General features: G+C 40.9%; 1 protein-coding gene across 4 annotated transcripts in view; it reads left to right on the forward strand.

The window, feature by feature from the left end:
- Positions 1-15,329, forward strand: part of PLCE1 (phospholipase C epsilon 1) — a 325,782-nt gene that overhangs the window by 35,595 nt on the left and 274,858 nt on the right. For all 4 annotated transcript variants that reach the window (XM_032313903.1, XM_032313905.1, XM_032313904.1 and 1 more), the window contains exon 2: positions 2,442-3,978. In XM_032313903.1, the coding sequence (XP_032169794.1) occupies positions 2,797-3,978 (1,182 nt within the window). In that variant the 5' untranslated portion in view covers positions 2,442-2,796. The remainder of the gene's footprint in view (positions 1-2,441; positions 3,979-15,329) is intronic.

The raw sequence follows: 15,329 nt of genomic DNA on the forward strand, positions 1-15,329 counted from the left end.
TATTCATGAGTTGAATTTGTAAAAAAAATTTTTAAAAAAGCAGGTGTAAATCAAGAATTATAGCATGATTTGATTTGGTGCTTGTGTAATTATATACATGTATCTCTGTGTGTTGGTGCATAAGGAGCCTCCTGGAAGGAGTTTCCTCAAAGTATTAATAGTGATTATCTCTGGATAGTGGGATTTATGTTAAGTTGAAATTTTTTCTTTGTGCTTTTCTGCATTGTTTGAATTGTTTTACACTGAGCATATCTTTCCAAAAAATAATAGAGGCATTTTTCCAAAGAAAATAAGAAAGAAACCAAGTTAGAAGGAGAATGTGAAAGGTTTGTGGGCTGATTAACTCCCTGGGAAGTATCTGATTGATAGGGTATCCTCTCATTTTTCAAGGTAATTATGAAGACTGCATGTGCTGGGAGCAGGTGAAAGTTTGTGATTGCACTTGAGGGTTACATACATAAGGGAAGAGGAGTTGCTACTTCTTTGGGACAAGAGGAAAAGGAAAAAGCAAGGGGAAGAGGGACACTTATGTGGCAAAGGGCAAAGATAGGTCAAACCTGCTGTTGACAGCAGAACATGAATGCTCATCAGTTGTCTTGGAAAGGACAGCTATACGTACAAAGGAATGGTATACTTGTGATGGGCACCTATGGTCTCACAGTGCCTTGTATATCCTTGATAATTACACTTGCCATACTGGGTTGAAATTTGTTCAGTTCTTCCTCTCAATATACTGGCAAGCAGGCCCTGGATATCTAGCCCATTACACAGTTCCCAGCATAGAACAGGGTTCAGTAATTTGGAGAATAAAGATAAGCTGAATTATTTTTTATAATGCTTTTCATAAATTGAAAAATTTTATGTCCACTAATATTCACCTGAATAATTTCGTATTCAAATAAAACAGAGGGAGGGATGCCTGGATGGCTCAGTTGACTAAGCATCTGCTTCAGCTCAGGTCATGATCTCAGGGTTCTGGGATCAAGCCCCACACTGGGCTCTTTGCTCAGCAGGGAGCCCACTTCTCCTTCTGCCTGCTGCGTCCCCCTGCTTTACTCTCTTTCACACAAATAAGTAAATAAAATCTTAAAAAAATTAAAAATAAAACAGAGGGGGTACACACACAGAATTCCATTTACCACATCTGTTCTTTGTTCATCTTTTCCCCTTTTTTGCCTTTAGATTATTTGAAATTTTTTTGATTCTAACATTTTGACTTATTACCTATATCTTTTCTTAAAGTGGTTGCATTGGGACTTAGGGTATATATCTTTAACTTATGACAGCCTGTGTTTAAGTAATATCATACCAATTCATGTAGAAAAAAATCTTGTAACAGTATACTTCCATTCTCTTCTCTTGACCTTGTGTTTTTATTGTCATATATTTTTCTTCTGCATTTGTTAGAAACCCCATAATACATTGCTATTACTTTTGCTTCAAAAGATCAACTATCTTAAGTGATTTACAATAAGAAAATTTGTATTTACCCACATATTTAACATTTTAGATACTCTCTTCTTTTGCATCAATCGAGATTTCTATCTGGTATCATTTTCCTTCTGCCTAAAGGACTTCCTTTACCATTTCTTATATGCAAGTTTGCTGGTGATGAGTTCTTTCAGCTCTTGTGTGTCTAGAAAGTTTTTATTTTATTTTTGTTTTCAAAAGGTATTTTTGTTGGGCATAGAATTCTAACTTGGCAGTATTTTTTCTTTCTTTCTTTTTTCTTTTAAAGTACTAAAAGAAAGTACTTTAGAACTTTAAAGATTTACTGCACTCTCATCTGGCTTGTATTGTTTCTTATTTTATTTTATTTGATCATCATGTAAGCGTACTCTTTAATCCCTATTTCCCCATCCCCCACCCACCTCCTCATGGCTTGCATTGTTCCTCATGAGAAGCCTGCCAACATTCTTATCTTTGTTCTTCTCCACTTAATTTGTCTTCTTTCTCCAATTTTTGTGGCCTTACTGAGCTCTCAACTTTGTTTTTTCTTTAAATCAGCACTCTGTTGGGCCCAACCTGAGTTCCACTTTACTCTCTTATGGCTAAAAGCTCTCAAGCTACAAACTAGGGCATTTATAGGGCTCACCTCATTTGTTTGTTTTTCCTTATTTCAGGAATCACTATTCTGTATTACCTGTTGTTTGATATCTAAAAACCATTATTTCATATTTTTTTCTGATTTTTTTTCAGTTGTTTAAGGTGGGGGGATTTTTCTGGTCTCTGTTATTACTCCATTTTAAAGGCTGGAAACAGAATTTCTGAAATATTAAATCAGAAAAATAAATACCTAAAAGATTGAAAGTAGCTGTCAATTGCAAAACTCCTTCTTCAAAATTGATTCATATTTTGCATTAGCTTAGAATTATTATGAAGTTCATTTCAAAAATTTTATTTAGTGCCACAGTGTTTGACATCATGTCTTTTTCTTTCAGGAAACATTCAAACTGGAATTTTAAATCATTAGTAAGTCAGTGATGGATCAGAATTTGCAGAATGCAATCCTGAGTAAAACTCTCCAAAAGAATTACTTCAAATAATAGAGGAAAGAAAGTTGAACTGCCACCTTAAAACCCTGGTCTAGAAAAACATTGCAGACATCAGAAAGTAATAACTGGGGAAATTTATTTGGCTCTTAATGAATCTGAATCAAAAAAATTGTCACACTGTTTCTCAGAGGACTTCTGTATCTGAGAAATAATATTTTAATAATAAGTTCTTTTATAAAAATCTTGACATGATCACCAGAGAGGAGAAACAGTAATAGCTAAAACCTGTGTATGTGTGAAGATGACATCAGAAGAAATGGCAGCTTCTGTTCTCACACCTGTAACTCAGAGAAAAGTGACGTCCGCTCCATCGGCTATAGATGAAAGTAGTGAAAAGGTCTCAGACATCAGTGTTCTGAAGGCACATAGCATCAGGCAGAGTGGGCAGACTTCTACCACTGCACAGATGAACAAGCTTAAAGAAGAACCTTCTGGAAGCAACTTGCCCAAGATTCTCTCAATAGCAAGGGAGAAAATAGTGAGCGATGAGAACAGCAATGAAGAGTGCTGGACAGAAAGCACACCAGTTTCTGTGGAAAACCTTAACATTAACCAAAACGACGTACTGACAAAGAGCCAGTGTTATGACACGTGTGATTCTGTCATGGAGGAAGACCCATATTTGGAAACTGGAATCCCATCCTCACTGGAAAGAAAGGTGTTCCCTGGAATTCAACTGGAAATTGATGGACCTCCCATGGACATTAGTCCCTTAGGAAGTCAGTCGGCCGTCATAGAGACTGGCCAGGCACACCCTGATGGCAACACAGCAGCATTTCACTTTCACTATGAAGTTGACAGAAGAGTGTCAGATACTTTCTGTACCCTGTCAGGCAACTTGATTTTAGATAATTGTGGAAACTGTGTACCACTGCCTGATGTTGGTGGGGAGCAAAAGAAAAATTATGCGGCATATACTTGTAAACTTATGGAATTGGCTGAAAACTGTGATAATAAGAATGGGCAGCTGCAATGTGATCATTGTGACACCTTGGATGACAATTACTTATGCTTTGAAGGTTCTTGCCGAAGGGCCAGTGTGCTATGTTCAAGTGACAGCCTTTGCAGGGAGGACTTGACTAACAGTCCCCCTGCCAAGACTTTTCTGAGCCATTTTGAGGACTTCCCTGATAACTGTGAAGATGTAGAAGAAGATTTTTTTAAGAGCAAAAAGGAGAGGTCCACTTTGTTAGTGAGGAGATTTTGTAAAAATGACAGGGAAATAAAGAAATCTGTGTATACCGGGACAAGGGCAATCGTGAGGACTCTGCCTTCTGGTCACATTGGGCTGGAAGCTTACAGTTACATCGATCAGAAGAGAAGTGGTCTTTTATTGACCTGTGGGAGAGTTCTGGAACAGCTGTCAGTGGTGGCGATTAGGCAGGATGGAAGCCAGTGCCTATCAGAAGCCCAGTGGTATCGGGTAAGGAGTTAAAGTTTCTTTTTGACCACTTCTTTAAACTTGATCTTTGAAAAATCCAATTTTCCATTGTTTTAATTCATGGAAAGTGTTAAGTTCTGTCAAACTGTGATTCTTCAGGGAAGTGTTTTGTAGTTACTAGAAACTAGTAGACCTTACAGATACTCCAATCGGTAGCTGTTAAGATTGAGTTGATTTTGCAATGATTTAAGTATATATATGTAAAATACACATATATATGTCATCAGGAGTGCAGAAATTAGGCAGACCCCCAGTTTCCTGTATGTAGGATTATAACACAGACTCCTGATAGGGGGAAAGCAGCTCCACTGACTGATTAACTAGTCATGTCCTTTGGAGGTAGATGCTTATGTCTTCCTTCTGATATGTTTTTAGGTTGCAGGACCTAAAAGAATTTAAAGATCTGGTTTCCTCCATTTTCCAACCAATGTTCCCAGTATCTTCCCTTTCCGCCTTTTTTGTGCTATGGACCCCTTTGGCAATTTGGTGAAGTCTGTGGACACAGAATAATGCTTTTAAATGCATCAAATGAAATACAGAGTTTTAAAAAGGACACAGATGATGTGGCCATATGTATACATACGAGGAAAGGGTTTAAAATTGCGATATATAGCAGAGTAGGTGTTTCTTTATTAACACTTTAAACAGTGGCATTCAGTGAGGCGATGACGACTGTAATTTCTAAGTGGTAAGGGATGTCAGTACAGAATGGTTTCCCTGTGACTTTCCCAGTTTAGCCCTGCAAATCCCATATCCAGGGAAACCTCTCAGTCCCGGGCTGACCGGGGCAATTGGTCACCCTAAATATAAATATTCTTTTAGGGTTTTGACCACGACCGTAAAATATGGACACATCTGTGATTTCTATTGGTGACAAGATCACAGGTGCTGCTCCCAGTGCTGAGTCTTGTTTCCTATATTCATAATTGCAGGATATGCCAAATGTCTAACTTTCACGTTCTAATGTTTCCCAATTCCTTAAGATCTGGCCTTGTGAATAAATACCCAATCTAGAAGAACATGCCTTTTATTGAAACATAACTGGTGTATTTTTACTATCATTATCGTCAGTCACAGGAGCTGATACTTACTGAGCATTTTACACATGCCAGACGTTGGGTCACATAATTTATATACTTGATTTCATGCAATCCTCTCAGTTACCCTCCAGTATTGGTATGATCATTAACTTCATTGTATTGCTAAGGAAACAGAGTCTCGGGGAAGTCATGTGCCTCGGCCAAGGTCACTTAACTGCTAAGTGGTAGAGCTAGGATTGAACAGAAGACTTCTGTTCATTTCGGTGTCCATTGATTGAGTTGCCACACTTACTGATGCTTCTGGACTGGGCTGTGTTCTGTGTGGCAGTTCTAACCCTGGCTCTGTGTTAGAACCACAGTGTCCAGGTCCTACTCCAGACCCTCTGAATCAGAATCGCTAAGGTCAGGCTCAGCATAAATGTTTTTTCAGAGTTCCCCTGGTGACTCTATGGTTCTGTGGAGTTGAAAACCACTGTCCAGGAGCTTTAACTGAGCTCTTTGCTCTTTGGTCAGGACGTTTAGGGAATATTTGCTCCATCCTAAAGACCCTGACCCTACTTAGGCTCTCAGGAGTGGCAGGGCTGAGCCAAAAGCCTGCCTGAAAAGGGATGACCTGCAGGCCCTTCTTTCTATGCATTCAACCTACCATTCACCCAGCAAGTTCCCAGATTTGTTTTTGCCACCTTACCTGATTCCTCATAAAACCTGAGTCACAAGAAGAGTGATATCAGTGACACATAGGCTCCCCAGCTCTTCTGACTGAATTTTGCCCATGTAGGGAGAAAGGAGCTCATCACAGTAATGTGTCTTTCCAATTAAAAATGCAGGGATTTAAAAAATTCATGCACACCTGAAATTGAATGTTAAGAATGCAACAGAAATTTAAATGCTGCAAAGGGAATGGAAGCGGATTGGTTGAGAACTGTTATCATAGGCCACCGCCCCCTACCCCCACACCCAGTTACATAGGCATGAGGGTCATGCTTCTGCTATATATAATTGCAGAATAATTTCTGGCATGACCATACTCACTCCTCCAGTTTCTGGAGCCACTTCTTCTCCTGGGAATGTCCACAGGTCCCTAGCTCCGGTCTGCCAGTTTGCCCCTTTCTGTGGTCAGAGCCCTGAGATGGGTAATTTCCAGTTGAAAAGGACCAAAGAGATGATGCAAACCATCTCTTCCTTTTTAGTCTCTGGAGGCTGGGAGAGGTTGCCACACCTCGGTCAGAGTAAACTCCAAGAAGTCCTCTCTCCTGTCTGACTTGGTTTCCAGGAGGCTGTGGACATATTTATGAACCCTTAAAATGAAGCTGGGGGAAAGGGCTGACTGTCTTGTCCTTTCTGAAGGGAGAGTTCTGAAAGGGAGAATCCTTTTTGAATAGTCAAACTATACCACAGCAGGAATGAGTCAGTATTTTCTCAAGTATAGTATTCTTTCACTATCTCAGTTTTTAGTTTAGGGTCTGGTAGAAATCCTTCTCAGAGTTGCACAGATGAATTATAGCCACTTCCCCAGCTCCTATGAGTGGCTTCCTTCACCTGAGTAATGTGGACCTTGATGGAATGCTCCCATTCCTGATCATCTCACACATAACCATCCTGATTCCCCAATCAAATTATAAGTTGATTAAGGTCAAGAAGTGGCCATACCTTTTATCTACTCTCCATGATGCAAGCCTAATGCCAAATATATAGAAAGCAGGACAGTGTCATCTTAGGAACATGGTCTCTGGAGTGAGTCAACCACTGCGAGTCCACCATTTGCTGCTGGTGTGATCTCCAGCAAGTTCTTTACCTCTTTGTTTCTAATCACCTTATATGTAAACTGGAGGTAATCATATTTTTAGGGGGTTAAATGAAATGACACTGTGAAGTCGACTGCACATGGAGTGGGAGCCACTGTTCTCACTCTGGCAATTTATTATATGCTTTGTCATGAACATGTCCCCACCTCCTTCTGCTCTTTGGAGCCTCTCCCATAGGGGCAGTTCATGGTGCTGTGCATTTGAATGTCTGTCTCCCTGTCTAAGATGTGGTAGCTTGTACAGTCCTTCCTGCACATTTCAAGAATGTGTTGTGTGTCTAGTTAGTTCCTCTGCCTCCCATGGAAATTTTTTTCTTGTATGCCTTCGTCAAAATGACCCAATTAATTTATGTTTGCACAGCTGTGCAGAGAAGAATGGGAGACATTAATGAGGATTAATGCTTGCTGACTGGCTAACCATATTGGTATCCTCCTCCCTCTGCTTGTGAGAAATGAAAACCCTACCCCTTATCCAGTTTCAGCCACGCTCCTCCTGCTCTCCTGCTCTCCGTTTATTGGCTTCACAAGATGGCATATTTTGGCAAGCGGCTGACATCTCTAGGTTGGAAGTTGGTTAAGAGTGTTTTTCCTTTTAAAAAATTCTCTCCCTGCCTGAATTTTGGGGGAGTTCAGGGTACTTAGAGTTATTCTGAATAGGAAAGACATGAAGTTTCTGCCTCTGCTGCAATCATTCATGTAACCTGAGTTCCGTGTGCCTTGAGGGTTGGAGCGTGGAGGAGGGGAGGGTGGCCGGGACAGACAGGCCACCAGCTCCCATAGCATCACTTCACTGATCTCCCTGCCGTGGTCCACAAGACAATTTACTGTATAACAATAGGTACAGCAAAATAGAAAACAATGAAGTTTCATTTTTTAAAAAAATCAGACTAGAAAAACTGTAAATTAGGAAGGAAAGCCAAACCAGCTCCTGTGTTGCTAATTCTTACTCTTCTTTCTTCCTTCTAAAATGTATCTTCTTCATTTTTTTCTACTCTTTAGCACAAAGAATTAAACTTCGGAGGCAATGAAAAATTTTTGAATGTTTAACATACATACCTTTGTCAGTATATATGTTATTGAGTCCATATTTTCTCTGCTGTGTGACAAGGCACCAACCAATAATAAATTCGTCTTCCTGGTTGTAACTTTTTAGGGATGATCATATATCCCTTGGGCCCTGCTGTCCAGTGTTGTAATAGATGGCTGCTGAAGTAGCAAGATATTTTATTTTCTCCTCCAGAAATTGGGTTCCCTACAGGCTGAGTACAGTGTGGACCTTGAAATAATTAAAATTTCACAGGGTGTGCAGGCTAAGTTAAACGTCTGGGCTTCATGGCATGCCAAGCCTCCTCTTCCATTACTAAGGGTTATGTCAAGTTCATGACATGGGTATGGGATGATGCTGGCCCCTTCCTGCTGAGCACAGTGAAAGGGAATCCAGGTCCCGGATGGACGGCCCCTGCTCAGTTTAGTCACGTCTGGTGCATCAGTGGAAAATGTGACAGGCTGTCAGAGGCTGACTCTGTGATGATTGGACAACTTTCCCTTATTAGCTGCATCGGGGCAGTTTAGGATACATTTACCTCCACAACTTTGTAGTGACACCAGGTCTTTGACTAGGATTAGGCCAAAAAATGGAATGAAAAGGAAAAGTGCTGACCCTGGACACTAATTTCAGGTGAATATATTCATGGCCACTGTTAATTCACACGGTAGCCTTAAGACAATATTGGCACTAGTATTCCCTGCCCCCCACTTCCCCAGATATCCTGCATAATGGGAATTAGCAGCTGGAAAGGCCTCATCCCTGGTAATGGGCCATGGTTAAAATGTGGCCTGAAAAGAATTGGAACCTGTAGGCAAGGATAAGATGATCAGATGGAGCCCTGATCTAATAATGCACACCCTCCATTTTTACACAGGAGGGATTCAGTCTGCCCATAGAGTGACCTCCCGTAGTCATGAATGCTAGTAGTGTCCCTCTCCTCTTGGTCCCCTCCCTGGCTGCTGATTTAAGTATAGCAGTCCCCCTAGGCCTCATAGACCTCCTGGAGTAGTGTGGAGGTTTCCTCCCCAGTGACCACAGGACTCAGCATCAAGGACTGAAGCATCACTGGGAGTGAGGGGTGACTATCCCCTGACCCTTCTATGACTAGACTAACTCATGGCTTAGGCAGGGCCCACCCTGAAAAGCTGTTCTCAGACAGTGGTACTGGGTCATTTCTGGTCTTGATGAGCCCTGTGACACCAATATAGTGTTCCGTCTATTGGTTCTTTTTTCTAGCAGCTGGCCTGGATGTGTTCAGAGCCTCAGAGTACATATAGGTCCTGCAGAGTTCAGGCGTCCAAATCCCTAACCCTAACCAACATTCAGCCCTTGAGCCCCTGCCCCATCCCTGTCATTTAGGCCATCACCCCTCAAGCCCTTAGTCTTCAGCAACGCAGAGATACTATCATCTTTCAAAGGTAAGGAGAACCCATAATTTGAATCCCGATAGTAGAGCTCTTTGGAGGCAAGAAGAACTTCTTTGATTTCTTCTGTTTTTTTTTTTAATAGAGTTATTGAGATATAATTTTATATACCATAAAGTTCACCTGTGTAAAATGCAAAATTCAGTGTTTTTTAATATATTCACAGATATGTGCAACCATCAACACAATTTTAGAACATTTTCATCACCTCAGAAGGAAACCCCACACCCTCGAGCAATCACCCTGCATTCCCTTCATCCTGCTTTCCTTCCACCACCCAGCAGCATCCACTAATCTCCTTTCTGTGTCTATACATTTCCCTATTCTGGACCATCAGATGAATGGACTCATATAGTATGCACTCTTTTTTGACTGGCTTCTTTCATTTAGCTTGCTACATTTTTAAATTTTAATGCCAGTGTAGTTAACACAACATAATATTTTTAAGATTCAAGGTACATCCACTCTGTAGCATGTATAAGAACTTTGTTTTTTACCTCTGAGTAATACTCCGTTGGGTGAACATACAGCATTTTATGTATCCATTCATTGGTTGTTGGACATCAAATTCTTTCCACTTTGTGTCTGTTATAAATAATGTTGCTATGAACATCCATTTGCAAGTGTTTGTGTGGATATATGTCTTCATTTCTCTTGAGTACATATCCAGGAGTAGAATTACTGAATTATGTAACAGCGTTTAACCTTTTGAAGAACTGCCAGACTGTTCCTCAGCAGCCGCACCTTTTTACATTCCTACTAGCAGAGTTCGAGGGTTCCAGTGTTTCTACATCCTGACCAACATTTCTTAGTGTCCTGTTTCTGCTTATAGCCATCCTAGTTGATATGAGGTGATATCTCATTGTACTTCTGATTTGCATTTTCCTGATATCTAATGATGTTGGGCAATTTCCATGAGCTTATTGGCCATTTGTACATCTTTGGAGAAATGCCTATTCAAATCCTTTGCCTATTTTAAAATTTCTTTTATTATCAAGTTGTTTACATTTTGGATTTAAGTCCATTATCACATAAATGATTTGCAGTCTGTGTGTGTGTGTGTGTGTGTGTGTGTGTGTGTGTGTGTAGTTATGGATATGGATATAATGAATGCAAGTCAAGAAAGTAGTAAAGAAGGCTTATAATTTTAATGCACAGTGAAATTTGTTAAATATTTTCTTTGGATATTGATCCCATTCTCAGTCTTTTTTAAATCTACCCACCCACCCATCAACAGCAGTCTAGTCAAGTTTTTTATCTTCTTCTCCCCCAAATTCTTTCCAGACTCCAGTCAGTGTAGTCTCTCCCTCCTCTTCTAAAAGCTTGTATTATGTAGGCCATTTTTCTTATTACCTAAATTCTGTTCCCCAGAGTGGTGGCTGGGAACCAGATTGTCATCTGCAAACTTGTGCATTACACTCATGGCATCCAAGGCAGGGCTGGTTGAGGAGGGCACCACTTTATAGTAGTGTACTTCATTATGCACAAGTGGTGGACCAGGCCTAGGCTGAGGCAGACAAGGTGCCTGGGTGGTAACTTTTAAGGAGGCACTCAAACTCAGGGTCTCAGAAGTGCCAGCTCTCTACTTATCAGGGAGTACCTCCTTAAGTTTTGAGCTCTAGGCAATTCACTTGTCTCATCTTAGTCCCAGTCCTGGGTAGAGGGTCTATAAGAGTCTGTGGTTTAGAAATGCCTGTCATCTTTTCAGCTCAGGAATGGCTTGGACTTATCCCTTCATAGACCTTCATGCATACTGTTAAAATACAAGCTAAGAATGGTTCCTCATGTTTAAAGCAATAAAAAAAAAAATAAGAGAAGAATAATATTTCCTGACATCTAAAAATTATATGGAATTGAAATTTCAGTGTTCACAAATGAAGGTTATCAGAAAGAACATAGCTGCATTCATTCCTTTTAGTACTCATGTATTTTCTGTAGCTGCTTACTCCTTGTAACAGCAGAGTCGAGGAGCTATAATTGAGACTCTATGGCTTGGAATGACTAAAGTATTTATTATCTGGTACTTTAAAGTAAAAGTCCCCCTGGTTTAGAACATCCCTCTCTACCTAGCTAGTTTCTACCCATCCTTTAGTCCTGAGCTTAGATTTCACATCCTGTTGGTGGTCCTCCCTGTGGGCCTCTCCCCCACCACGGACCCCAATCCAGAGTTTCACTGACAGTCAGTGTTAATGCTTATTTCTTGAGTGACTCCTTGAATTATAAATAAAGACAGTTTCCACACACTGCTGATGTCTCCTTCTGTCCTTCCCCAGACCCAGTTCAGGCTTAATAGCTGGCCTCCCCCTGAGCATCAGAGCTTGGAAACACTTTGAGCAATACCTAGGATAGAATCAGAATTTTCCATTGATATTCAGAAGGGTCTTTTTCAGTCCTGTGAACCTAGAGACCCATGCTTGTCGCCTCCACAGACTTGGCCTGAAAGACAGAGAGGAAACATTTTTCCGTCTCCTTGCCCCTGACCCTCCATTTCAATGGCTGCAAAAACCCCTTGGGAAAGTTGCCAAATGTTTTGTGTTCACAAGGCAGGCATCTGAGACTGCTATTGTCTGCAATGGGCCAGAAAGTAAAGAAGCCCCCTCCTCTCAAGATCCTGGAGCTCTGTCCCTGTCCTTCAGCACCCCAGTCTTTACAGGCAGAGATTTCCATCATAGACCAGAGGGAATCTAGCTTCTGTTTCTCAGTGGTGGTCAGGGTTGGGGTTGGTGATGTGAGGAATAGGGATAGCATGCTGTGTTGAGGAGATCATTCTTGAGTTTGGAGGTATTTGATCAGTGTCTTCAATCCATCTGACCTCCAGTACTCTCATTAATAAACATGGGTCAGCCCTCTCTCTCATACACACATACCCAAAATAAGACCTAAGTATCAATTCCACCTCGCCCATTAACTGGTTGTATGACCTTAAGCAAGTCACTGTAGGACCTGAGATTTTAGTTCCTCTGGGTATAAAACAATGTTAGGTTGGCTCCGTTGGTTAAGCATTTGAGTCTTGATTTCGGCTCAGATCTTGTGTTGTGGGATCCAGCCCCCACCCCCCCCATCAGTGTCTGCATTCAATGTGGAATCTGCTGGAGATTCTTTCTCTCCCTTTCCCTTGGTCCCTCCCCCTGCTCATGCTCTCCAAATAAATAAATACTTTAAAAAAAAGTGAGGGCAGACATGTATTCACTGTCTGTCAGACACTGTTGTATAATTTGTATATCTTAGTACATTATAAGTTATACATTTCTTCTTAACTCTGAAAGCCCAACAGTCTGTGATTTTCTGATTTAAGTCTTGACCCTGGGTTTATGGTTGAGTAAATATTCTACCTCTCCCAGCAGTGCCTCCTGGAGATTTGATCTGGAGGGAACACTCTCATTCTCCAGCCCTTGCAGCAGTGGATGGGCCCAGGAGAGGTGCCTCTTCATCAGTGGCTGAGCCCTGCAATGTCTGTAACAGGAAAAGAGCAAGCACTTGGTGGGCTCTTACTGTGTGCCAGGCACTGCGCTTTCCAGACATGACCAAGGTCACACAGTGTGAGGACTCCAACCTGGCTTGGGCTGCCTCCAAAGCCCAGACTCATAACCATTCCTCAGAGGTTCCTCTGGAAGATTCTGATGTAACTCATCCCTATAACTTGGCGGAGGTTCTGTTCCCTTATTAAAGTGAGCAAATGTTGAGCTGGATGAGCCCTTGAGCTGTTTCTGTCTTCAAATGTGATCTGGGTGTGACCTTTGGATGAAATGGGAGAGATGAGAAACAATACCAAATCTTAATGTGAGGGGTGTGTTGGCTATTGAAATGGCTAAGATTTATTTTTATGACTCAGCCTGCTAGGGGGAGGAAACCAAGCCCGAAGGTTTGAATTTTTTACTGAATTGCTGTAATTTTGAAGTACATTTTGAAAGTTTTATAAGTAAGTAAGCAAGAACAAAGTCCAAAGCAAACTGCACACATCTGACTCAGAATCTATAGTTTATTCATGATCATGCTGAAATGACCCAAACTGTTGGGAGCATAATTTAGTATTTTTCCATTTTAATTTAAAGTTTTCTGTGATCTTCGAGGGTTCTGACCAACTGACCTGAGTATGAAAACATTACTCAGAAACATTTCTTTCCATAGTCACACCATTAAAGTGAAGTTTTCACATCCTTCACAGGGCTGTGAGGCTGGAGAAAAAAAAAAAAATGGGGCTGGTTGTGTAGTCAGATGCTAGGCAAACATTATAAAATGTCCCTGCAATTATAACTTTTCTCCTCTTACTCCAGGCTCTGAGGTTTCAGCATGAGGTACCTGGAGGGAAAGAGGATTCTGAAACGATTCTAGCGGCAGCAAAACAAAGCTGGAGTCAGCTATTTCCTTTCAGAAATGCTGCAAGCATCCAGGGGAACCTGCTTACTGAAACCTGACCCTTTGGTTTCCCCATTGTGATGCTGGCCTAGTTTTCATAACTTCATTTTCAGCTTGAGATTAGGTGACTTTTATCACCGACACCTACTTCATCTTATCCCTGTGTTTTAATAAAATAAGGAATCAATTTGTCTGTATACCCTGTTGAGTAGCCTAGCTCAGAAAATTTAGCACCAAATTATAAATGGTGACACTTTAATAGTGAGTGTGGATGTGTCTTGAGAGCCAGCATGTGGGAGTTTGGCAGTTGGAAAACCCCATGGCTTCACTTTTTCCAGATTGTGTACCCTTCCATCAAATAATTTCTTAGCCTTGAAAAACTTTTCTATAACAAGGGAAATGTTCATTTGAGCTCAAAATTGGTGAATCCAAAACTTGTTTAGTAGCAAATTCATTATTTTTCTCTTTAATGGGGCCAAAGAAAATGGTCTCGGGCCCTGAATGGACAAGCAAGTTCTCCTTTTGATGGCCACATACCAAATAAGGACACCGTAATGTGGGTATGACTCTGCCATGACTAATATTTTGTGAGGATAATGCCATTATTGTGGCGACCATATTTTCCAAATAAAAAGTTGGGAACTTTTTACTGAGAGGAGAGAGGCGCAGAATATTTGAAATTGAGACTGACTCAGGAAATCCAAAATGATTGGTCTTGGAGTTGCTGTTGATCACAATATAAAGGAAAAAGAACATGAGTGAATTAGAGCACATCTATTTTGTTGCTAGAAAAATCAGGAGCTTCCAAGTGAATGACTTGGTGTAGTGGTTGCGAATGTGTTGTAAAGACAACACATTAGAAGCCCAGAATGGAATCCAGTGAGTGTTTTTCTCACAGTTTTTTGTTTTTCTGTATTTTTTCCAAGTATTTGGTAGCTCCTGTGCCTTGGAAGTATAAAGGTAGTAAAATAGATTTCTTTGAGATACTTGGATATGCTCAGCTAAATAAGGGCTGTCCCTCTCCAAGAAATCACCTTGAAAAGCAGACTCCATTTTCTGCTTGTGCCACCATTATGCAAAATGTCTTAATCCTTTGAGCTTGGATTGACATTTTAGAAACAGTCCATTCAAGCATCCTAGCTAATGCTGGTTCAGGTCAATGTTGATGTATGACTGTGAAGGATAGGGTTGGTTTTATTAGGGGTCTTATAAACAGATTGGCAGTAAAGGGGGGTGTCTGGAAATGTTTTGAGCAAATGTAAAATTTTAAGTTCTGTGTACAAACTAGAACACAAACTTAGTCATTGCTTCATGATCTCACTCACTGTCAAGGGGTGGTTCAGAGGTACCTGTAAAGCCATATGACCCTTTGGTTTGGACTCAGCCTCATGGGCATGAAGCTCATGCAAGAGGTGAGATTGAAATTTAGCTCCATCTCCCCTGCCCTTTTTGGACAGGTGCCCTTGTACAGAGCACAACATTCGCAACCATACAAGGTAATCCTGGGGAGTACCATGTGGAAAACCATCAGAAGAGCTACTGAAGACAAAAGCTACAATTGGATTTTTTCTTAGATTCATATATAATGAATCTCTTGGATTCTTTTATAATGTGCTCAGCACAGTGATGTTCATTAAGTTCCACGGGTTTGAAATATAAAC

Source organism: Mustela erminea, chromosome 14, assembly GCF_009829155.1.
Source record: "Mustela erminea isolate mMusErm1 chromosome 14, mMusErm1.Pri, whole genome shotgun sequence".
Taxonomy (NCBI): Eukaryota; Metazoa; Chordata; class Mammalia; order Carnivora; family Mustelidae; genus Mustela; species Mustela erminea.